The sequence below is a fragment of the Pholis gunnellus genome (genome assembly GCF_910591455.1).
Source record: "Pholis gunnellus genome assembly, chromosome: 14".
Classification (NCBI taxonomy): domain Eukaryota; kingdom Metazoa; phylum Chordata; class Actinopteri; order Perciformes; family Pholidae; genus Pholis; species Pholis gunnellus.
The window spans coordinates 3,897,996-3,923,134 of NC_136541.1; the positions used below are offsets into that span (position 1 = coordinate 3,897,996).

At 41.9% G+C, this 25,139-nt stretch overlaps 1 protein-coding gene across 1 annotated transcript in view; it reads left to right on the forward strand.

Annotated features, from left to right (window-relative positions):
- The window catches only part of LOC306706296 (contactin-associated protein-like 4), a gene marked incomplete at both ends in the record, with an annotated part of 90,619 nt that overhangs the window by 21,724 nt on the left and 43,756 nt on the right, over positions 1-25,139 (forward strand). The window contains 6 exons of the mRNA XM_079173309.1: positions 1,858-1,968; positions 10,555-10,748; positions 13,850-13,997; positions 17,842-18,048; positions 24,397-24,569; positions 24,675-24,803. Coding sequence (XP_079029435.1) covers positions 1,858-1,968; positions 10,555-10,748; positions 13,850-13,997; positions 17,842-18,048; positions 24,397-24,569; positions 24,675-24,803 — 962 coding nt within the window. The remainder of the gene's footprint in view (positions 1-1,857; positions 1,969-10,554; positions 10,749-13,849; positions 13,998-17,841; positions 18,049-24,396; positions 24,570-24,674; positions 24,804-25,139) is intronic.

Below are 25,139 nucleotides of genomic sequence, written 5' to 3' on the forward strand. Positions count from 1 at the left end.
CCTGCTTCTCAATGATTAGACTCCACTCTGCCTCTCACGTGCTCATATTCACAGACTCAACAGGAACAAAGACGACGCTGGGAAAACCTTTTGTTTTGGATTTGAAGGCATTTGCTTCTTTGTGTTTTACACCTGGATGAATGAAATGCACGATGGTCAAGTTGAAAGCAAGTGCGGATGATTTTCATCTCTCAGCATCAGTCTTTCACTCTAAGAGATAAGAGTCTAAGAGATGGAGGATAATAATAACCTCCAGCTGCGTCTGGTTTTGTTGTGACGTCCTCAGAGTGGTTTTTACTGTTGACCTCTGCTCTCTGCGGTGAGAAGAGGTTCTTTCCATCTGCTTTTATGATTGTGACCCATAAAGATGTTTATACTCGTGCTAAGAGAGGAGACGTTCCCGTATCAAGCTGCTGTTGAGAGACTGCAGCGTGATGTCAAAGGCCTGTTTTCACTTAGCTGACTTGACCTGCAGCTCAATGATAAAACTCCACTTCTCCTCAGCTATGGAGGCTAAAGCATGTGATGCTTCCACCCCGTTACTTCTGGTATTCGGCTTTTCTAAACCCTGAAGTGCTGAATCACTCAGGACTCGGGATGTTGTGGTACTTCTGTTCAACCTACTACTTCAACTACTCTGAGCATCTTAGTTGCGTCTCTTTCACAGGCCTATCTTTAGTTATAAGTCCTTGGTTCAAGTAAAAATACTTAACTGAAGGTAAATAAGAAATTGACTCTTTGGGAAATGACATCGACACAAATAAATTCGAAATGTTTTTTTGCATTGCACTTAATGGAATAGACATAACAGCCAGTAGAAGAACTACAGAGCTGAACAAATAAAAGCAAAGAATAGACTCTAGGACTATGTTATGTCAAATATGTCTATAAATAAGTAGTATTTAGACACACAATGCAAAGTGTTCTTTCAGTTATAAACCATAAAAATAGTGCAAATAATGAAACACTGAATGGATATTCATGGCCTGTAGGGTTATGTATGGTGTGTACATGTACACACGTCTGTTTACTGTATTTAATGTGTCAGGTTGAACTGACTGTGACAGATGTACGTATAATGAAATGGGTGCATTAAAAACAGTGAGATTATGATCTATAATGGCTGCAGCATATATTTCAATGTCACAGCGTTTTTAAGTGTGAGTGATTTTCGTGTTCATCAGAGTGACGCTCTGCGGGAAGAAACTATTCTTGCTTTTGTCGAGTTTTGCCTTCCAACAGACGAGCATGTAGTCCTGTGGTAAAAAAAAAAGACTCAAAATAAGTACAAGTTTTCCTGAAAACATTCTACTTGATGCGCTTTAACTTGAATCACTGCTGCAAACCTGCTCACCAGGGTATTCTATTTTATTCTGTTTTATAAATATCAGATCTTGTTCCTGTATTTTAACTTCTGCAGTATTTTTAGTTCATGTCTTATGTCTTGGATTCTTTTTTCGTAGTAGCATTGTTGGTGGGAGTGCATATTGCCAACGACTGCTCCGCTGTTATTTTTGTCTTTATGACAAATACAGAACTTCACCTTGAAGACAAGTTTGAAAATGAAAAAATCGGAGGGTGTTGAGTTAGAAAGATTAGCCATTACTCGCTAAACACACCAACATATCTGACCGAGCTGTTATTGGTCAAATTGCATTCTGGGTAATGAGACGCTTGAGTTCCTTCAACAGCAACATTACAGGTACCAGTAATAAAGAGGACAGACGTTAAAGTCTCAATTCAAAGACAACAAGTGTGACAATATGTCCTGACCCTAAAAATGGGCACATGACAAGTTTAGTTTAAGCATTTTGAATGATTTTAAAGTGTGCTTCTTCTTGTGCTTTGTGATGACAGAGGTGTGTGACAGCGCGCTGGTGTCCAATCTGCCGCCGTCGTCCTTCAGAAGTTCCTCACAGCTGTCCAGCAGTCACGCGCCGGGCTTCGCCAAACTCAACAGGAGAGACGGTAAGGAAGAGTTTCTGCTGCCGACCAGACTGGAAACACAAGTCCTGATTTGGGCTGAAATGATATCAGTACTGTCATTGTTTCCAGTGTTTTAGGGCATACTGTTTTTTGAAGAGGGGATGGAGCTTCTCCTTTACTCTAGTGAAATGTAGAGTTTACCTGAGTCTAACAGAGACCAGCAGCGCTGCCAAATCCCTCCTCTGTCACTGACAAGCTGCTCTGCTGCAGAGAAGAGAGTTGATTAAGCTCAGGACGCAGAACACAAAACACAACAAGTACGTTTCTACCGGATATACAAAGACAGAGGATCCAAATTATGTCTGAGAGACATAAAGAAAGAACAAGCTATAGCTGCATCGCCCCGTCTGTATTCTCTCTAGACGCTGTTTGTATTGAAGGTTTGTCCCCAGCAGGGAGTCCTGTGCTGGATGCCGTTGTGAGGCTCTGACAAAGTGAAGATCATGGTTTGTTGTGGAGCGTTCTGCAGGGAAGGGGCTCGACTGCTTTATCCCGACATCAAAGCCCAGAATCAGCTGGGAGGGTGAGGTGGGTTTAATCTGGATCTGAATGATTTTCACCACCTGCGAAACTAAAAGGAAGCGGAGCCTGCAGAGCACGGCTCAGTCCTCAGTTTGCTTAGAGGCTCGATCATCAAACAAACTGTCTTTGTGTCGCAGAATGCCGCCGGTCTGCTCTCTTTGTTTGCTGATCGGACTTTGATTTTTGGTTACAGTGGATTGTCAACGCTCTCTGCTGTGGTGCCAGTACACATCTGTATCACCTGTAACAGTATCCAGCTCACTGAAATATATATATGAAGTTAAGCTTTTAAAGTGCAACTGAAGAATTTGATTCATCTCCAATCTTGAGAAACTAACAATAGTGCACTCGATTTGAAATACAATTCAACCAAAAAGCCCAGCCCATGAAAGTAGCTAGCAGCGTTAGCTCTAACGGTTGCTAAATCTAGCAAGAAAGTCTCTTAAGTCGCCAAAACCGTCAGCCCGTCCCTTCAGGCCTCCCTCCAAAACCATTCCTCCAGAATTATCATTGAGAACATAAACAACAAATATGGCTGTTGTTAGTACTTACAGCTGATAAGCTGGCAGTGCAAGGGCAGAATAAGCGCAGACAGGCAGGTTATGTAATGATTGGACGGACTTATTACAGTCCTGCAGCCACAGATACCTGACGTTCTCCTTACATTCAGTGTGCCATACTGCTCACTGTCCATTCTGCTCCTTTTCTTTCCCTGTGTTCCTCAGACTGTTGTAGAGTCAGGCAGCTGCTTTTTACTGACAGCCTTATTTAGTTTAGCCTCCTGTGGTGTAGAACCCTAAATGCTTCCACACGCTGCTTCTCTGATGCTGTGTCGTGATTATCCGATCAATTTAGTTTTGCTTGCTAGCGCACTCTTCCAGTTGTTAAATAGATCAGCAGGGCATGCTATAGATCAGGCTGACATTGGATTTAAAGAGCGCCCTTTTCTGGACATGGACTGTGCATTTTGAACAGGTTATTACAATTCAGATGTTTAACTTTCCCCACGTTGGAACAAAAGTCAAAATTTCAAATGAAAAGTCAAAGCCCTGCAAAAGAACTAGTGACGTCAATACACAGTTTGACTGTATGATGAGCCACCGCGTTTTCTGCTTCGACAGCAAATAAAATGGCTCAACAAACAACTTCACAACAGTGATAATAACATTCATGCATATTCCTAATCAAGCCCCAGCATGTAGGAGATAGGAAAAGCTGCGTGTGTGTGTGTGTGTGTGTGTCACATTTCCTCTTCAGCAACATTCTTGACGCAGGATCCGATTCCAGCTGCTCACCGAGGAAATCGATGAATAAATGAACGTCTCCATCTCATGCGGCCGCTGCTAACACTCTGACTTCTCCAGTTCTCTGAGGAGCAGCTTTGCTCTCACTTCAATTACCCACTAAGTGAACAGAGATTATCAGTTTTGGAATATTACCGACACAGCATCTTTACGAGGGATTTAATCAGTCAGCCTCGCAGCTGGAATCTATACCGTTACACACATCCAGAACCATCCTGGTAATGTCTGCGTGAAGATGTTGTTTAGCGAGAGAGGGGCGTACAGACCGATCATGGCACCACATTTCACCGCGTACCAATATTTTCGCTACATGTGTAGCCAGCTTGAATATTTTGTAAATCTAATGAAGCTAAAATGATAACACCAGCATGTTAACATGCTCAGAACGACTATGCTAAAAGGTGTCATTTTTAGAATGTTCATCATTTAAGTTTAGCTCTTTAGCATGCTATCATTTGCTAATTAGCATTAAACACAAAGCACAGCTGAGGCTGATGGGAATGCCGTGAGTTTGGACACATTTTGACCTGATAATGGAGGATCACCCAAGTTATTATAATTCATCCAATAGGCATCCGACCGGCAGACCACTAGGAGCCCGATCTACTCTATATCCCTAACAAGTCCATGGACATGAGGGGAGAAGAACATTTTAACTTGTCTGAAAGCAAACATTGACCTGCGACTTATTTTTAATCACTGCAGCTCTGCCGGAGGGAAACAACAACCTTACGTAACCTACTTCATAAAACCCAGCAGCAGTTTCTCTCCGCAGGGAGACCAGAGGACCTGACATTGACCTGATGTAGCTGATCTCAGTGGAGGCCTGATGGCTCCAGAAGTGGATAAAAAGCCCTGATAGTCTATTGATTGGAGATGAATGGCCTTTTACCAGGAACCCGAGGAGGAATGCACTATTGCCTCCCTTCCTCTCCTCTCTGTCTTTCCTTTTTTCCATCCCTCTCTGTGTCTGCTCTCCCCTTTTCTCCACCTCCTCTCTTATCAGAATCGATCCCGTCCATCTTCTTTTGCCCTGTACAGTCTGTGTGCTGCTGTAATCATTAGTTTCACTCCGTACTGCCGTCACATTTTCATTTTCATTGGTATGAACTAATTTAGCCAGCTCTGTCTTCCTGCCAAAATGTTAATAGCAGTCTTCATGTTTGAACCGCTTTCTTTCTTCAGGGAGCGACGCTGACAGTCATCATGACGCCACTGCAATTATGCTGGAATGGACTTGAGTATGATTATTGTGCCACAGTCGTCTGAAGGTGGAATTAAACTTTAATTGGAACCTGTACATTTGGACCGACTGTGTAACAACAGCCAACTAAACCCTCTGTATTTAGTTTCCCTGTGTGGCTTCTGAAAGCTTGAAAGCTGAAAACACTTAAATATCTATGGACTGTTTTTATGACAGCAATTTTTCCCTTAGTTGTTCTCCTCTGGTAGCAAGACCCCAGTCAAACTATACAAAATAAATCGCCCAAATGCACACAGGAACGTTAATCTCTTGACAGCAAAGCCGCCTTGGTTTCTATGAATCATCAAAGTACAAAACAATATCATCTCAAAGGCCCATTCAGTCTGTGTTTTTGAGCTTTCTATGGTATCACACCATCCTCATCAACAGATTCAGTTTGTCCAGTTGTCACGGATAAAAGTTGAGATTGAATGTTCATTCTCGAGCTTGGAAACGGTCTCACCGTGACATTTTATCAGCTCCCCTCAGCTCTGTGGAGCGTCTCAGCGTCTTTCAGCTCATTGTTTTGGTTTCCCGACAAAACAGCAGACAAGACAGAGTTAGCGACGAGCTGGTGGACAGAGTGGAGCATTTAGCAGCTAAAGAGACGGACGCTCACCTTATGTCAGGTGTTGGTTGAGGAGAGTTTGTCATATCAGAGGGATAATATGTCAATCTTGTGTTTACAGCTTGTCTCTGCTGATATAGATATATATATATATATATATATATATATATACATACATATCAACAACACCAACCTTGAAACAAGTTAAACAATTATAATGCAAATTGTAATTGTAAGATTACAATTTTGTAAGATTTAATCCGATACTAAATTGTGATATTTTGACTTTATCAAAGTGCCTTTTTTTTGCAGCGTGGCATTTTATAAAATGTACATCTCTCCTGCTTCACCTGCAGAGAACCTGCAGTGTCTTCCAGCCTGCTGCTGCCGCTGCTGTCGGTTCAGCATCGAGCCCGTTAGCTTCCTGTTGGACTCGCTCTCACACTGACATGTTATCAGAGATTACCCTCCGGACTTTGTATTCTCATGCAAATGACCAGCGCTTATTCTGGACCTGCCACTTATAACAGCCCGTCTGTATCGCGCCTCTCCAGCTGCATTTTGCGTCGCTTCAAGCTGCCCGTCTCTCTGTCCGACTTGCTGTCTGCCTCTTCATTTCCTTTCTGCCTCACTGTCCACCTACCCGTCTGTCTCTCTGTAGCTGACTGAAGGACTGTCGCTGCGTTACTGATGATCCAACAGGCATTTGTTTAGTTACCGTGAGGCTCAGTCAGGCTGCGGCTGTACTTGGCTCGCTGCACCTGGTATTATGTCACAATTAACCTGAGACAAAGACTACATTCACACTCAGCCAGCTAATTCTGAAAACATATTTTCCTCTTTGTTTTGTCCCTCCGCCTCATTATTCACACTCTGATATGAACCCCCTCAAACACGCTCTCCATTTCCTTACAGAATGAGACGACGTACCATGTTATCTTTCTTATTAGTGCATAAAGGTGACTTTATCTGCTTTGACCAGTCAAAATGTTCCCTACATACTACCAGCTCAACCTTTATAATTGATTGGTTTTAGTGTAGACTTAGTCCGATCATTCTTTCTCTGGTATCGTTGCTTTCGTGGCTGTTGTGTTTTTATTTGTGTAATATATGATTAGAGTGCCTTTGATATTGCATAGAATGCTGAAAGTATATGAGTCTATGCACCGATTCGATATCAGCGCCGAGGGGCTTGTGGTCAGAGCAACGTTAGCCAGATCTCAGGAAATGTCAGCAATTTGGAAACATGATAATATAAGAAAGTTCTGTATCCGTTCATGTTTCAGAAAGGGTTTAACCTGAGGCCACACAACAATGATTACAATCATATCACATACATACAGCTGATGTTCAGTTTCAGTTAAGTTTGAGTTATTTTTAGCTTCTGGTGGTAAACTTTCTATTTATTTAACAATGTTAAAAAAAGATGTTTATTTGGATTCAGTTTGATCTCAGACTTGTTGATATAGTTTCATACTTCGTGTTTAATGTGTGCACACAGATGACTAGACCGATGATTTGTTTGGAGGATCTGTCTGATCATTTTTCCAGTTTTACTCATGTAGTTGTGAAACCTGTCGGTAAATAAGCCGAGATAAATTGTATTTACACGCTCGTGGAAATGAAGACACAGTTTAGATTTCTGTCTAACTTGGTGCAGCAAATGAAGAGCAACTTATATTGATGTTTATTCCACAAATGACACAAAACGAAGCAGAAGAAGATACAAAACACTGTATATGAAGTGGCGTGCGTCCCTATTGATGTGGTTTTACATTTCCACATCTCCACTATTCCCTGTTTGATGTTGCTCTGCTGACCTGCATTGTTCTCTACTTCTCTCACCGCCTTGACGGACAGACGAGGGAGAGGAACCACGGCCATCTCTGTGATTTAAAGCGACAGGCGTGGCAGAAAGTGTGCAGACAATCAGCCATCAGTTCACCTCAATTACATTAGTTTCAGTAAATCCGTGTGACGCCGCTCTGTCTCTGAGCAGTTTCCTTCTGATTCCCTCTTTTTTCTCTCCCAGTCTAATCTCCATGAGTAAAGGTCAGAGTGTCTGCTCTTCTCTGCTCTCCTGTCACTGGACACGTCGGTTAGTCAACTGCTTATTAGCTTTGGCCTTTAGCTCTTTAAAGATCAGGATCCACCAGCCGTCACACCAACACCGATTATCTTCTCCTCTGCCTGCCACCGCGCATTCTTCAGAGACATTCCTGACTAACAACATCTCCAACTGTTGACCTCTTGAACTTACGTGACACTCGGAGTGAGAGTATATGCTGTAATATAAACATATACACAACTTTCAATTTGGCATCAGTGAGACAGGAGATCACACTGACATTACTGGCGTCACAAAAGAGGCAATTTGCAAGAAACAATTTTGAGGAAAGACTGTGTGTCGAGATAATGTTGTTTGTCTCATCCTGTTTGTATGAGGTGTGTCTTGGTACACAAGATTCAGACAGAGCACACATGAATGCTCCAACACTGTTATCAGTCACAAAACTGCACCAGACATACTCATAAAACGTAATTAGATCATCAAAAGGGTTCAATTTTGGGTGCATAAAGTTGCTTTATAGTTTTCTTTTATTATTTTTTTATATTATGCGATAAAACCTTTTAGTATATTGAGTCCATGGGATCGTTGCATTTTAATGTCTGATTGACCGTTAGATATGTTCATTGTCAGTTAAAGTGAAAATGATGTCTTGAAGGCGGCACTGAAGATGATCAAAAACATTAGGATTCATCCTCTGGGGAACATGAATACAAACAGCATGTGTAATGTAGATCTGTACAGTAGTTTTCCAGATACCTTTCCATAGAACAAAGTGTTGTTGTGGGGTTTTGTCCTCGTGTTGTCAGTGGTTGAAAAGTCAGGGAGTCAAAGTCATTTTAAATGGTCCTCGAGGGATCATGAGCATCCACAGCTAATTGTATGACATGCTGGCGAGTTGTTTTGTCGGTGTTAAGCTCTAAATACAACGTTCGGACGGACTAATTGGTTCAGTGCTACGACAACAGAGAGGTTGGCATTAACCTCTGTATTTATGTTTATTTGTCTATGTGCTGTGTGTATTGACGGAATATATGGATTGACATTATTTATTATTTTGTCAATCTGACAAACATGGCGCTCTGTAGGAAGGAAAATTAGCAGAGGACATGACATTGATCCTGTGCAGTGGGTCAGTTTCTCAGTTCATGACGGTCTCTGCGATGCTTCAGACATCTGTGTTGTTGACATTCCAGATTTAAAAGTAATAAACTGCCAACTATGATTGGCTGTTTCTCAGCAGGCACAGCAGGAATGTATGGCGTAGTGGTACTCTAAAGGGACAAAGTGATCACATGGTGTGTGGTTTAAACCTGGTGTGAGGTGCACAATAGGCTTCTTGTCTTTGAGGATACAAATGTCGACAGTGGAGAGGCAGCTTTCCTTCAGCATGTCTTCCATCTAAAACCACGTTAACACACAACACGTCAGCTTGTAACCTACGGCTTTGACACGTTACTTGCTGCCGTTGAAGGAAAGAACTGAGTTGTCTTTCTTAAATTCGAGTGGCATTTAAGCAGCTTTCAGTGTGCTTGTGCTTTGTTAAGCTTTCTGTCTGTGTGTGTGTGTGTGTGTGTGTGTGTAGGTGTGTGTGTGTGTGTGTGTGTGGTGTATTTGTGTGTCTTTGCGTGCAAAGTGGGACGCTGGTCAACAGCCTCCTCTTTCAGAATCTGCCCATATGGTGTTTAAGCTCTGAGTTGTCGTTTTGGCCCAGCAAAGTATTTTCCTATGCACACACACACACACACACACACACACACACACACACAGAGCCTGGTGCATTTTTTCAGTATTTGAAGTGTCTTTATTGTGCAGCAGCCCATTCAATCAAATCACAGTTTATCTGTCCAAGCAGACTTCTGTCAACAAACCCCCCTCCAACACACACACACACTTGCATTTGCAGTGTGTGCAGTGTGCACGGTTACACACACACATGCACAGACTCCTGCCAGTACATACCTTTTGTACAATTCCTCAGGCATCAGTAAGTGGCTGTAATGCAATGTAACTCAGTGTATTGCATCAAAGAAAGGTTACTGGAAAAGTCCACATTTCTTCAATAATTGGACTCTAATCGATCTCCTTGTTTGTTCTCTGTGGGAAAACATCTCAGCCTGATGACCCGGAGCACAACCAATCACAACACAGGCCCTTTATTGATGACGTTCAACATGAGGGAGGATACAAATCATAAAAGCCAGGCTCGGCAACGCATTGCTGTTCATGGGAAATGATATCAGCTTCCATGTGCTTCTATCTTTATTCTGCTTTCTTTTTCACGAGGTAGCGTCACTTTATAGGCCAAGCTAGTGACCTGCAATAAACCTTTTAACGATGGTGGTGAAGGTGTAAGTTGTTCGGTTTGGTAGAGAGCTGGTGACTGTGAAGGCTGAAACAGCTGATTCATGTCATTGTCCTACCTCTCAAATATTCAGTAAGATATGAAAACCCTGTTTCAGTTGACGGTGCAGGATTAGCATTAATATTGCCACAGATTATTTCATGTTTTTGGAGCTCTGTTGCTTTGATGAGTGAAATATGAAATCCGCTTGTTTCTGTCTCACAACGGAAAAGACAATATGCATGTTTTTCTTAAACAGATATGAAAAGAATTAATCTGGAAAGTTCCTAAAGTGTGATTCATATCCCATTATAGCTCCAACATTTTTGATTTTCAATGTGTTTGCTGTGTTTCAATCAATTTCCTTCAGTCGGCTTTCATAACAGAAAAGTGTGATTTTCATCAGAATGGAAGGTCAAGTAATGCAATTTCTTTTTCAGCATCTGCCAAAGCTTATTTGAATGGAAATCTAATAAATGACTTATGTATGTTGGTTTGTCTCCCGCTCTCTCCCTGCAGGAGCTGGAGGTTGGTCTCCTCTCACCTCAGACAGGTATCAGTGGCTGGAGGTCGACCTCGGCGAGCGGACCAAGATCACCGCTGTCGCGACTCAGGGCCGCTACGGCAGCTCCGATTGGCTGACGTCGTACCTGCTGATGTTCAGCGACACGGGACACAACTGGAAGCAGTACAGACAGGAGGACAGTATAGGGGTGAGTCCGTGCTGCAGTGAACAATAACATCAAAACTGTAGGGTTAGGACGACGTCGCATTTGCATGAATCATCTCATACCTTCAGACAAAGAACTTCATTGTTCTTTTGTTCTATTTCCCCTCAGGGATAAATAATAACATCGTATTTTGTTTTGTGTAATTCGTATGAAGTGATGTACTGCAGAGCCGTGTGGCTCCGTCTACCCTGAACGGATAAACTGAGTCATCATGAGTTTATCTCTTCATTTATAATGTATGAACCGACGCTGAAGCTCTGCTGACTCGGTGCACCTGTTGACAAAACACTTAAGCTGCTGATCACGAACAGAGAGGCAGTCAAGTGGCACCATTTTGTTTTATTTGTTTATTTCTGTCTGGTACTCGGTGCCGCCTTTTGTCTCTCTCTCACTTCGACTTTTGAAAGAGGGAGTGAACATGTTGATACCATCCATCACAGCTGCTGCAGGAACACGTTTGAAAGATGTGAACAAAGCACAGAGAAGCTCGGGGAGCAACCAGGAGGCAACCGCCGGTTCTTCCAAGTGAAGCCAATGCAGAGGTGCCTTAAAACGTGCATTCTCTCCAATGTCCACCAGGGGGCGACTCCTCTGGTTGTATAGAAGTCTATGAGAAAATGACTCTACTTCTCTCTTGATTGATTACCTCAGTAAACATTGTAAACATGAGTTTATGGTCTCAATCTCTAGTTTCAAGTCTTCTTCAATACAGCATGATGTTCATTTAGTAAATGATGGTCCATTTAGAGTCAAACAGACCATAAAGCAGAGTATGCTTTAGGGCGGGGCTTACTGTGATTGACAGGTCGCTGCTTCTACCAGAGACATATACGCCGTCTTTACGTCACTTCTCCGCATTCCAACCATGGTCACTTCTGTTCATTGGTCACAAAAAACAACAACATTGTGATAGCGCTAATCCTAGATTGCGAACTCGAGGCTTCAAAGCGTTCATGAACCAATGGGTGACGTCACGATGACTACGTCCACTTCTTATGTACAGTCTATGGTAACAACACACACACAGAGAGGGAGATCGACTCCATTCTCTGCTCAGGTAGACATTACTCCGCTGTATCTTTACAAAGCCAAATGTTCTGAATAATGAATAGAGAGTCTCTAAAGTGCTTTACATAGTCAAACTCTGTACAGAAGAAAGCTCTTGAGTTTGCTCTCCTGTTGACCTCACACTCTAGAGTGCATACGTTGCCATTTCGAGTACATTACAGGCTGACATGTTGAAATGAAAGTAATGTCAATTCAGTAAGACGTTGGGTTGTCACAACAATGCCTTTACTTCTACCTGAGTATAATGTCTGCTAACGGTGTTTCCTCGTTAGTTGGTCATCATGAGTAGCAACATGGTAGAAACATGAGCCACGAAAGAGAAAAAGCTCAGCTGGTCTCTGTAGAGCTGATTAATGAAGAAATCCATCAGCTGGACAGCGGAGGCAGCGAGGCATCACCTCCCACCTCCTGGTACACACACAACTCTTCTTCTGTGTTTTTCCGTGTTGGCCTTGTATTTGTCCCGCACGGTTCAGTACGCAGCCACAGGAATACTAAGCGGTTCTGATCTTGTTGGCGTTGCAAACACGGTGATGAATCCTGTCAACACAGAGAGCCAGTTGAGTTACTTACTCTCGTCGTGAGCCTCATACCAAATCAAATATAGAAAAAAAGTGTAATATTTCCCATTTCTATTTGCATGGACCTTTATCCCGGGTAAACCCCCGTTTGTTACAGCGGTGCAGAGAGGAGCTTTTGATTAGAAGTAGAGCCGAGGCAAATTCCCCCACATGGAAGGAATCCAGCTAATCTCAGCGCTGAGGATGGTCTCTGAGAGAGCAGAGGACGACTCCTCACGGCTTAAAGACACGTTGATCTGACACTCTGCATAAACTGAGCACAATCCCAGTCGCATTTCAAAGTATTTCCCAACTTCTGCGCATTAGTCAGTCGAGCTTACAGAGTCAGTCAGAGGAGAGAGTTGATGTCAGAGCTGTTGGATCACACTGGGCTTCTGCTTTTAGCTCAGACGCCTGAAGACCAGCGGAGGAAATATCCTGTTTTCTTTTTTCCTCTTTCTCTCCGTCCTCTTTTTTTTTCCAGAGGCCTGTGAGTGCTTGGAAATATAGCAATCCATCTTTTCTTCATGGTCTCCCTCATCTTTATCGGTTTGTTTCCTCCTGCCTGGAGGGCTGGGGATGAAGTGATCGCTTTCACTTTTCCCCATTCTTCTCAAATTGTCCTCTCTCCCTCCTGGTTCCTCCTCTCATTTTCTGACACTGCTGCTTACTTCCTTCTCTCTCTCATCATGTTTTTCTTTCCCCTTCATTTCGTCCCTTTGCCATTTACCTTTGATACTATCTCCTCTTTCTACTCTTCCCCGTCTCTTCATTCCTGTCTCCCATTCACAGTTTATCTCTCTCATCATGTCTCTTTCACTTTCTCTGCCCCTCAAACGCAGCTGTTGAAGTTATCTTGTTGAAAATATATAAGATTTTGTTTATTCCTCAGTCATTTTCTGTTTGGCTCATGGGTTTGAGGTTTTGTCTCTCTTTGTTTCTCTTTTTGGTCTTTCGTAGTAACTGTAACACTGCTAATGTATCAGCTGATGGTTTAAATGAAAGTTTTGAGTTAAAATTTCAAACTTATGAGGTAAAAAATTGCAATGATGTGTTAAAAAGTCAGAATAATGAGATAGAAAATGTAAATTATGTGATATAAAGTCAAAGTTGATAAAAAAAAAGGTTGAAATTTGGTGTGAAAAAAACAAATTCTGAGACAAAAAAATCTAAATTATCAAATAAAATGTCAACATTTGGATTCTTCATTGTTTCAGTATATTTAGGTTAATTGCATTGATTACAATCAAAGCCTTTGTTCATGTTTAAAGTTCCTAATCCTATATTTAATAAAGTACAGTTTGATTTAAATTGAACACAAATTCTTTTGAGGTATGCAGTATATGTTTGTATTTATTCTAAACACAGTTTATCTGAACTTCCTATGTGTGTTTTCCAGGTAGAAATACTGCAGATGTATAATGAACAAGTCCTCATGATGTTTGTGTGTTTCAGTCTTTCCCAGGTAACAGTAATGCAGACAGTGTGGTTCAGTACAAACTGCAGCAGCCGGCCATCGCTCGCTTCCTCCGCCTCATTCCTCTGGACTGGAACCCCAGCGGGAGGATCGGACTCCGGCTGGAGACCTACGGATGTCCTTACAGTGAGTCCTTTCTTCTTTATTGGCCTGACTGGACTCTGTAGAGATGTCGCCCAGCTGGCCTCCAGAGAAACATAGTTTGCATGGAGGATATAGCAAACAACAAATCACTACAACTGAGTAATCAGAGAAGGACTCAACATCTCACCAATCAATATACGACACATTTCATTTGGTTAAAAAGAAAAGAAACACTCGTTACACATCACACCAAGTATTGTTTTGGTCTTTCCCCGCGGATACAAAGAACGACCAATGCTCCCTGGCTGCCTTTTCTTGGAAGCATTTCCATATTTCACAACTGCTTTACGCTCTCCGCTCCGATATTAACAGTGAAAACAACACTCATCGCGTCGTGTTAACAGATCCCGGCTCTGTACTTCTCAGATGATGCAACATATTGTCAGCTTCAGCCGCTGGCATCAGCACGATGAACTAAACACACATCGCACAGAAACATATGTTCTGACTTTCTCCCATTCTGTGTCTAAATTACACTACAGTTCATTTGAGCAGCAATTGTATAAATTGATTCATCTTTCAAACAATAACAAATACAACAAGTACGAGTTCAGGATGAGCATGAATCTAAATACATTATATCTGCACTGAACACGACTCGCTTGAAGAAGCAGGTCTTTGTAATGTTTTGTCCTCTCAGCATTAATTCCCTGCTGTGTCTTTGTCCTCATTTCTGTCCTCACGGCTGGTCTTTCTCTATATTTGACCTCATAAAAACAGCTCCACACATTTACATATATATGCTCAAATACATTCATCAAACAGTAAGTATTAATGTGCAAACATGATTTCCATGAGGACTGCGTCTCGTATTCTATCCAGTGTGTTTTTTCTGTTCCCTCCTTTCATCTGTACTTTTGTTTTCAAACTGTTGATTGGAGTGAAACAGGAAGTATATGAAAGGGGCGTCATAGAGTCATTTCACTTATTCTATTTCTATGGTCAGCATGCCAGCATGCTCACTATGACAATGCTGCGTTTGCTTATTAGCACTAAACACAAAGTACAGCTGAAGCTAATTGTTCAGGGCATTAGTTTCGCAGGTATTTGGTCATAAACCAAAGTATCGGACAAATTGAGATGTAATTCAAAACCACAAATATCAAGTGGTCACTAAAGTCAATTGTCTTCATCCTCTGGGGACCATGAATGTCTGTATATTTCTTTATTTACTGTAAAGATAGGAAGCATTAACACAATTATCAGAGAAAGTAAAGTAAAATGAATTTAATTTCCTACATTTTTAGCCTAGAACTTCATATTTTGGAAGGATGATGAAGCATATTGCTGTGTGTATCAAGTTAGTTAGTTGATCTTAAACTAATGTGGCCTCTATACACTTCATATATTTAGAGGTCCAGACGCAGGTACAGCAAAGAAGCAGCATAACACTCCCGGCACTATTTCATTATATGAGTTCACCAAGTGGAAAGATGATTTATGATAAAAAACATTGTGTGCCCCTTAAAACTGTGTCCCCTCTGGAAGAAGATGGATCATGGGACACATTAAATAGATGGATTTTGATAAATAGCCTGTAGTGGTTTGGAAATATTCTCAAGTTATCTAAGGACACAGCAGATATATTATTGTAATATGTTTATCAGTCGGCGTGACGGTTGGCGGAGGAGACTCGTGGTTTTGCTGGTGGTAAACTAATGTAGCATGCACAGCAGAATCCTCTTTGCAAAAACAAATGCAATACACTGGAGGAAGCTGAAATATAGCTGTTGGCAGCAAGCAGTTTACCGCAGTGTGAAAAATGTGTTGTGGGTATTAGTCTGCTATTGAGGCAACGCAACAAAGCATTTCATAATGTGTCTTGGCGGATCATGTGTTGAGGTTTAAGCAATCAAATCAATAAATATTGGCTCAACAAACAGCACAGACATCACACCATGATGTCGGTCACTGTATGCACATGAGCCCCCAACAAATGGTTACAACCAAGAATTATCAGTGACATAAGGAAATGACAGAGTCCTAAGGGACGTGGAGGATAAATGTGTTTGTACACATTGTACAGTTGATATGTTTGTCAGTATAGCTGAGTTTGCCATATTGTTTTTATTTACAGAGCAACAGATTAAACGATAATATGACGACGAAGTAAAGGTCAGGGACGCTATTTTAATAAACAGCTTTTGCACTTTTTGTGCCAGATTCTTCTTTTCGTAACAGGAAACATGTAGAGAGTCAAAGCTTTTATTCTGAAGGATTTGGGCCAGAAGTGGTATCGCTGCAAGTAAAGTATTTCTAAGGATAATGCAGAAGTTTTGCAAGAGAATAAAAACAGTACATTGTCCTTTTTTAACCTTCCCATCTAAAATATTTCACCCCACGTTCCTTCCGGGGAAATTGAGTTTCAGTCACTTCTGGGTTTGACGGATTAAGAAGCTAAAATCAATATTTCTGTATTAACGATGACACATGACCGCTCGTTGTCTCGTCTTTTAGCTCATTGTTATCCAGCATGCAAGTTTTGGTTCAGTTTCACCGTTTTCATCAGCATCATTTCCAGCTGCAGCAGACAGATGTTTTCAGCATCACATCGGACGCAATGCCAAATCAGGCCAGCGGCCCCACAGGGGAAAACAGTACCAGCCACATGCTTTTAGCGACTGGTAATCAGTATCTGCTGGATGTATAAACAACTATTAACCACCTCAACTTTACAAGATGATAATATATCACTGTTGAGTCTGCAGCTTGTTTCCACTGCCCCTAAGTGGTTAATGCAGTTTTCAACTAAGAGTCTGTTAATAAAACGACTACAAACGTAATCACTTTTTGCACAGAATAAAAAATAAACTGAGAGGTTAATAGCTTGTCAGTTGCTGGACTGAACACAAAGTAAAGACACTCCTAATTAATGTTCTCGCTACAAGACTTGTCAGACTGTAGCAATGTTGTCTCGCATGCTGATGAAGATGAAGAGTGTCCGAGTTATGAGTCCGCACCGATCTGTTATCGGGATAATTATAATCAGATAAAACGTTATAGGATGAAACATAATCTAGGACTGAATGGCCTGTGAGTGCTGAGACTAGTAAAGTAGACTCGAAGTAATGTTTCGGCTTCACACTCTGAGGATGACTCGGTGCTCTGGAGCTTCATCTCGCTGCTCTGTAATCAGAAAAGTGCACCGGACAATCCAATAAGAGCATCGCTGCGAGCAAAGTGTCTGTGAGTCTGTGTGCGAGTCCTGGCGTTAAGGAGTAGAAGACTTGCCAAGTTCATTAAAAAACGTTCAGTCAGAGAAACTTGCTGTACGGCTGCAAAAGGAAATTGATGCTGAACTCAGCTGCTGCTCTTTCTTTTCTTTTTTTTTTAAAGAATCTAGTATTCCATTGTTTCACAGCCTACACACTGTTCACCTCACCTCAGCACAAATCCCCATCGAGCAAGTGAGACCCCGAGGTGAAATTTAATAATGAAAAGTGATAAACAGAATACAGATTCAGTCGTACGCTCTGCTGCAGTCATATCAATGTCAATACGTGATGTCAACCAATATCACGTCAACCGAATTTATGCCCAGATGTGGGAGGATTGTGTGTTCCTGTCAGTGTGCAGTATGAATTATTAACAGCAACTCTGACACTTAATTATCTGTTGTGGACTTGAATATTCTGAAGACGGCGGTGTGTTCCTCCACACTGAAAGCAAGTGTTAAAATAAAACAAATTAAAGCAGATCGTTGCCTGGTGACCAGGAATGTGGTCATTGTTAAGCTGTCGTTGTCGGTTCAGGCTCCGGGTTCGGATGTTTCACAGTTCTTTGATTGTTAAGTCTTTGACTCCTCTGTGTCTGTTTTGTCTTCCAGCCTCTGATGTTGTGAGTTTGGACGGCGGCAGCAGCAGTCTGGTGTACAGGTTGAGTCCCGGGCCGCGGCGTGCGTCCAGAGAGGTCGTCTCTCTGAAGTTTAAAACCCTGAGGAATTCTGGGACGCTGCTGCACGCAGAGGGAGAGGGAGGACTCGGCCTCAGTCTGGAGTTAGAGAGAGGAAAGCTACTGCTGCTGCTCAGACAAGGTAGGACACACCACATACATAATCATATCCACTGACAAATACTGCACTGGCCTCCTCTCATACATATGCAGTACACTGGAGTATAACACAAAGACCCTCTCTATCCTGAAACCCTCTCTACCAACTTTTTTATTCAGATGAAAACACTATGAAGTAAAACAATGTGACGCAGCAACAGGCTCCTCAAATACACCCAATATACAAGAAGAAGAAAAGCATTTGTAAAACATAAAACAACAACATTTTACAGCATTAAAAAACATTTTTGTAGAATTTGGTGCTTTTAAAAATGTGCCTCCTGTGATGTTTCACACTATTTAAAGTGATTTAAAGACTAAAGAAAGCTCGTCGTTCTATGATTACTAACCACTACTTACACTCTTTCTTTCTGATATCCAGTGAAAAGAAACCTTGAGCTGAAACAGTTCGATCAGCAAAGAGAAAGTTTGTTCTTTGGATAAAACCTTTGTGAGGTTGTTGACATTATAAAGGCCTCTGAGATAACTTTAGATTGGTTGTGGTTGGTCGAGGTGGGCGACACGCACGCTGCCGCCTGATTGGTTTAAATCTTGGCCCACGCTCTGCTGCTGCATCTCAGTCTAGTTGCAGACATGATGGATGGTACCCGCTCACTGTAGCGTGTCTTAGGGCCGGACTCTGCAAGACGTGATGCATGGCTTACAGTCTGTACATAGGGAGGTGTGTGTGTGTGTGTGTGTGTGTGTGTGTGTGTGTGTTTAAATGGGGTTAAACCAGAGTTTTACATGCTGAATCATCACCATATGGCTCACCTCTCATCAGAAACCCCATCTGGCTGCTGAAATACTTTCTTCATCCATCAATCTTATTCACCCTCTGCATTTAATATCTCCCAAAGGTTTTCCCCATCCCCCCTCCTTCTCCTTCTCTTTCTCTTTCCTTCTGTCCATCTCTGATATATTTTTTACTCAAATACTCTTCATCCCAGCATCCTTATCTTCCTCCATCCATTCCTCTCCCACATGTCTATCCTCCCTTTCATCCGTCTGCCTCCCTCGTCCATCTGCCCCTTCTCTTACTCGTCCGTCTCACAGTGCAAACTTGTGAAACGATGATGGATTAAAGAAAATGTTAATGAATATAAATGTAAAGAATCATCTTTTGTAAAGACCCAGACGTCTCCCTGACCTTGTCTCCTTTACAAGACTGACTGTGTCACCTTCTAGAAAAACGTTTTCACTGTAACACTCACGTGTGATTTAACCCAAGCAGCAGCGACCTGTCAATCACAGTAAGCCCGCCCTAAAGAAGACTGTTGAAGAAGACTTGAAGCTAGCGATCAAGAACATTAACTCATGTTTACAATGTTTACTGAGGGAATAAATTAAGAGAGAAGTAGAGTCATTTTCTCATAGACTTCTATACAAACAGACTTCTACTGACCACCCCCCTAAGGCTCCACCTTAAAGACCGTTGTGTCAAAGGAAGTCTGTGTCATTGAAAAGCAGCTCAGCGAGAGGAAATTAGAGCCGTCCATTGAAATGAAAGCAGGGACATGGAGAGGAGCTCAGACCATCTCTCTTCTTCTTCTGTCTTTCTTCTTCATCTTATTTGTCAGTTCCTTTCTTTTCCTCTCTACATGACTCTTTGCTTCTGTTTTCCTCTTCCTTTCTGTTGTAATCACGGTTTGTCTCCATAGATCTCGTTGCTGTATTTCTTTTCCACATCAGAAGAGACCATTTGCCTCTTTCAGCTCTTCATTGTCTCTCTGTCCCTGACACATACACACTCTTTGATATTCCCCCTTCAACCATCTTCTCTGTTGTCTTCCTTCATTGTTATGTGTGTGGCCTACTTGTCTTCCATGTCCATGAGCCCGTTTCACTTCTGTCTCCTTCAACTCTCTGTGTATATTCCCCCCCCAGCTCACGCACCATCCGCTCTGCTCTGTTGACACTAACACCTCCTGGTCCGACCCCCCTGTTGGAGCAGATGCAGTCGGCGTTATGAGGCAACACTGAGTAACAGCCCTTCACAGAAAAAAAACACAAATAGTTACAAACTGACTTGTAGATGAATCTGTTTTCAGACATTGCGCACTACAACCACTATTCTCATAAAACGTTGACATCGTACGTTCATGCAAACCACTGATAAGTTTCTGAACCAAAAAAAAGCTTGTGGCATTTCAAAACTGCATTTTCAATTATGTTAAGGTTTAAGCAACAACCATACTTGGTTAGGTTGTGTAAAATTTGTATTAAAATAGCTTATTATTATATTATTATTCACACGGGATACGAACACCGGTTTCTTGATTATAAAAGGATTTGTGATCATCGAAAACAAACATAATCCTTGAGAAAAAATGCAATAACTTGAAATGTCATTGACAATGCACCTTCATTATATTGTTACTTCACTTTCAGACCAGACTACTGAAAAAGCATTTTCTTTCCCTGAATGAGGAATCATTTTTTTTGCATTTCATATTTTGCTTTGCTTGTTCAGTTGTGATTTTTGTCCGTTTTTTCAAAATGTGTTATTTGTACACCGTGCATTTTAAAGTGATATGCATGTGTTAGCATATTTCCCCAAATGTTAAATATGTTAACATATTTCCCAACATCAAGTTGTGGTGTTACACATGAAACGTGAGCTTGTAGACATACGTTGATAACGTAGTGCAGCTAAAGCTTCATATTGATGCTTCTCTCATAATCTCAGTGACATTTGAAGACTCATATTAAGGAAACGTCAGCGGGTAGACTTTGTGAAAATATCAAAAGGCAACTGGGCACTTCTACTCAGATCACAACATGTGTTGTTGTTACTAAAAATGACTTTGAACACAATTGTCTGCATGAAAAGCTTCAGCTTCAAGAGAACTATGTTTGCTGATTGCTGACGTTCACATGGTGAAACAAAGGTCGACGTCATAAGTTAGTCACCTACTTTGCTGCACAGCAACATATCAAATCACCACACACAGTAAAAGTACAATTTAATTCATTTTAAGTACCAATTTAAAATATTGAACAAATGCTGCGTTAAAAAAAACCGTCTCAAAGAAACCAGACACTTGGCTGCTGTGGCTATTTAGCTGATGCAGGTTTGTCAAATGAAGAATTGTCTCTCTAGTCAGAGCTTCTGATTTGGGCTGAATGTGTGACAGGCGTTGTGCTTTACGAGAGTCAATTGCTGAAATGATTGTACCAGCCTGTTTTCTGATAAGAGCCGTCAGCGTCTCTCTCCATAATCAGATTTTAAGCGTCAGTAACAGAATAGCAGACAAGACGCGATGAGGTGATTCTGTCTTGAGGACATATGGAGAATAATAAGGTAATACAGCTCAGCAGCACAGACTGAGAGGTGGTTTTTAGACTTCATCCAGAGCTTTTTCTGACCGCCTGTGCATGCCTGCCACCTGCCTGTATTAAGCGAATCCTAACAGCTCGACCAACAGTTTGCTCTCTTGCTCGTGGGTTCATAGTTCAAACTAGATCAAAGTGGATTCATGCTCAAACAAAGCTAATATCTGAAAAAGGCAACTGAAAGTGCACATGGACACTTTTTCCTCTTCTCTTATCGTACAAGGCACGAGGATGGATATGCATTGGAGCGATGCCACAGCTGCTGCTCTGTCTTTGTTTCAATTCAATTGCACAGCCCACAATTAGGAATCACAACTTGACCTCAGAGGGCTTTACACTCCGTACAGCATCCGACATCCTCCGTCCTCGGACCCTTTGCAACGAAACAGGAAAAACTCCCCAAAAATAACCTTTAATGGGAGAAAAGAAGGAAGAAACCTCAGGGAGCGCAACAGAGGAGGGATCCCTCTCCCTCAATGGAATGAACAACATAATAGAGTTACAACACGTTCAATGCATATGACATCAATTATTCATATGATGAGAGTAGTAAGCAGAATCATGATGGAAGAAATGCTGACTACTAGAGCAGCAGTGGATATAATAGAATAATAATGATAATCAAAGCAGTAAGGATAGCAATAGCTTGCACTATTTGGTAAAACAACAGAGTTACCACGTCCTGTATTTGAGGTGAAAAATAAGCCACAAAAGCTGCAGAATCGTGCTTCATCTTAGATCCGTAAACACAAGGGTTCAATTAGTCGTTCACAAGTCTGAGGATGAAGTGAGGCAGCAAGCTACGCCATTATCACAAGTCTTCCCATGGTTCCCTGGCTAGACTGGTATGTAGCAACAAAAAAAGCTCATTGTGAGATGTAGCCACTTATTTCTTAAAATGGCCCATTTTATCACGAAATAATTCGACAGCATCATCAAATTCATGGTGCAACTGTCGCCTGTGTCTCACGCATCACAAATAATTGACATTCGATCAACACAGGCAACAATGACAGCTCATTAGAGCAGAGATTCAACAGACATGTCGAGCCAATTGGTTATATTTTACAATTAAAGATGATAACAATAATAATACTTCATGTGTCTGTCACGATAACGACAATCGCTGCCGGCCATTCTCCTACACGACCACATTTGACAGAATTGAACTAAAGAATGTGAAATTACAAAAGTAAGTAGACAAGCCAGATTTGAAATGGAAAAAAAATGGCAAAGTGATTGTTATTTTGTGCGGCGAAGCAGAAAAAATACAGAGCAAACTGACCTTTAAATAGATGAAACCTAAAAACATGCAGCGAGATAAGGAATACAGCTTTTAATCAGCCCTATACACTCGTAGCTTTTCTCTTTCTTTCTCTTTCTTCTGCTGTTCGCTGCAGAATTTAACGAACTAACTCATTAACACAATAATATCTACTGTAACAAAGGTCAGTGATGACGGATAGGTTTGACATTCACAATGTCTTTTCTCTCCACTGCCTAAAACAGAGAGATGGTTCTATATAAATACTGATATCAATAGAGTGATATTCTGGTTGCTTGGCCTCTGATCTCTCACATTGATTCCTGCTTTCTCTTTCCGGTCATTCACACAGTAATCAAATCATCCATCCAGTCAAACCCTTCATCATAAGATCCTCTCCTCTCCACCTCCGACAACATAATAATTGTTCCATTAATCAATCCCATTTAATACATCTGATTTGTTTGTAAGTCTCTCATATTGATCTCTCTCCTCTCGTCCAACTCATCACATTAAAACTCTGTATCACGAGGTCTGCATCCGAACGGTCTCTCTCTGGAGGAAGTTGTTTTTTCTCCTCCGAGCTGCAGACAAATAAAGCCTCTCACATAATGGGCTGCGTTATCAGAAATACATTCGTCCATCATCTTCAAACTGTCTCTGTTTCTCTCTTTGAAGTCGGGAGTCGTCTCTCCCTAAAGAATATCTAATACATTTTTAATAGCTGACTGCGTTCGGCTCTTTCTCTCAGCAGAAGACACAAAGTTTCTCCTCCGGTGCTTTCTGGGGACGGATCCACTTATTTGGACCCGCTGGTGCTCATCAATCATTAATGATGTCTTGCTTTGTTTCCTCTGCACTTTTTTTTTAGGCATTATCACATATTTGGCTCCCAGTGCATGTATGCAGATACACTGTAGTCCCTAATGAGATGAGAGAGGGCGACCTCGCTGTGATCCTCTCCGTGGGATACCGAGAAAAAGAGAAATATTTAGACACAATACGGAGGCTGGTGTGTTGTAGCTGTCACGGGGCTTTCGTTTCCCCTGACACGAGGTCAGACTGTTGGAAAGAAGCAGGTCAGATAACTAAAGATAGAAAAAGGAGAAAACAACTGCTGTTATACTCAAGGGAAGCAAACCACACTCACACGTCAAATAACTTGGAATTAATGTTTCATTTTATCTTGTCTTGATGAAAGCGAATGGTTCTTTTTTTCTTTTTTAACGTCTGGTTCAGACTTTGAAAGTTAAACAGCGGCGATATGTTGATTAAAAGACTTTGTCAGTATGTGATTAATCCTCTTTGTCTGTCTGCTTTATTCTCTCCCCCCTCCCTTTCTTCTTGCCATCTCATCATCTGCTACCTTCCCTTCACTCTTCCCTTCTTGCTCACCTTCATCCTCCTCCTTTTGCCCGACACTTTCCCTCCTCCTCACCTTCATCCTCCCTGTCCTCGCCTCTCCTTCCTCTTACCTCTTGTCACCTGACTTTCTCCTGATCTTCCTCTTCATCCTTGTTTCCCCTCCTTCTTCCTCTCCCCCTGTATGCCCTCTATTTCCCTCCCTTTTCTTCCCTATCACGCCTTCACCACCTCAACGTCCTTTGCCGTCTTGTCGTTGTCACCTCCCTCTTCCTCCTCACCTGCGCTTTTCTCTCGCTCCTCCATCATTCCTCTTCTCACCTCCTATCCACCCCGCCCATCTTTTCCTCCTTCCCTCATCTCTTCCAGGTACTTCCTCCTCTGAACCCCGACGTCTCGCTTCCCTCGGCAGCCTGTTGGATGATCAGCATTGGCACCATTTAGCAGTGGAGCGGCGCAGCGCTCAGCTCAACCTCACCGTGGACAAACACACGGAGAGGATTCAAATCCCCGCAGAGTTCAGCGGCTGGAACATCGAGCAGGTGAGAGGAGAACAACGCTGCTCTGACACAAAAACCCACGCCTACGTAAACACAATATATGCATTTGCATTTTCACAGCAAATGTTCGCTTTTGTCCCCATGCAGCTGAGTGTCGGGGCGGTCCAGGGCCTCGTCTCTGAGAGGAACTTCCACGGCTGCCTGGAAAACCTGCTGTACAACGGCCTCAACCTGATAGAATTAGCTCAAAACAAAGACCACCGAGTTACAGTTGTGGTGAGAACATGTTATCATGAACTCCCGGTTACCTGAACTGCTCTTATCTGAACTTTTCTTCGTGATGAAAGCTTATCATCACTTGCCAATGTTTCATTTTGTTTTCAGTTAGTTTATATGGTTGTTAGAAGCATATAGGTCGTAAAAAAAATCCACACTGCACATACTCATCATCATCAGATGTAGACAAGCAACTAGCTTAAAAAGTTAGATCCATGGGAAATACAAGTCTGCGATTCTTCTGTGGCACCACATAGTTTTCTTTTTTCCTCCAATGTGATGATGACAGATCATGTTGATCATCTGGGGAAAGCGAGGAGCTTTGATGTTCAGCTC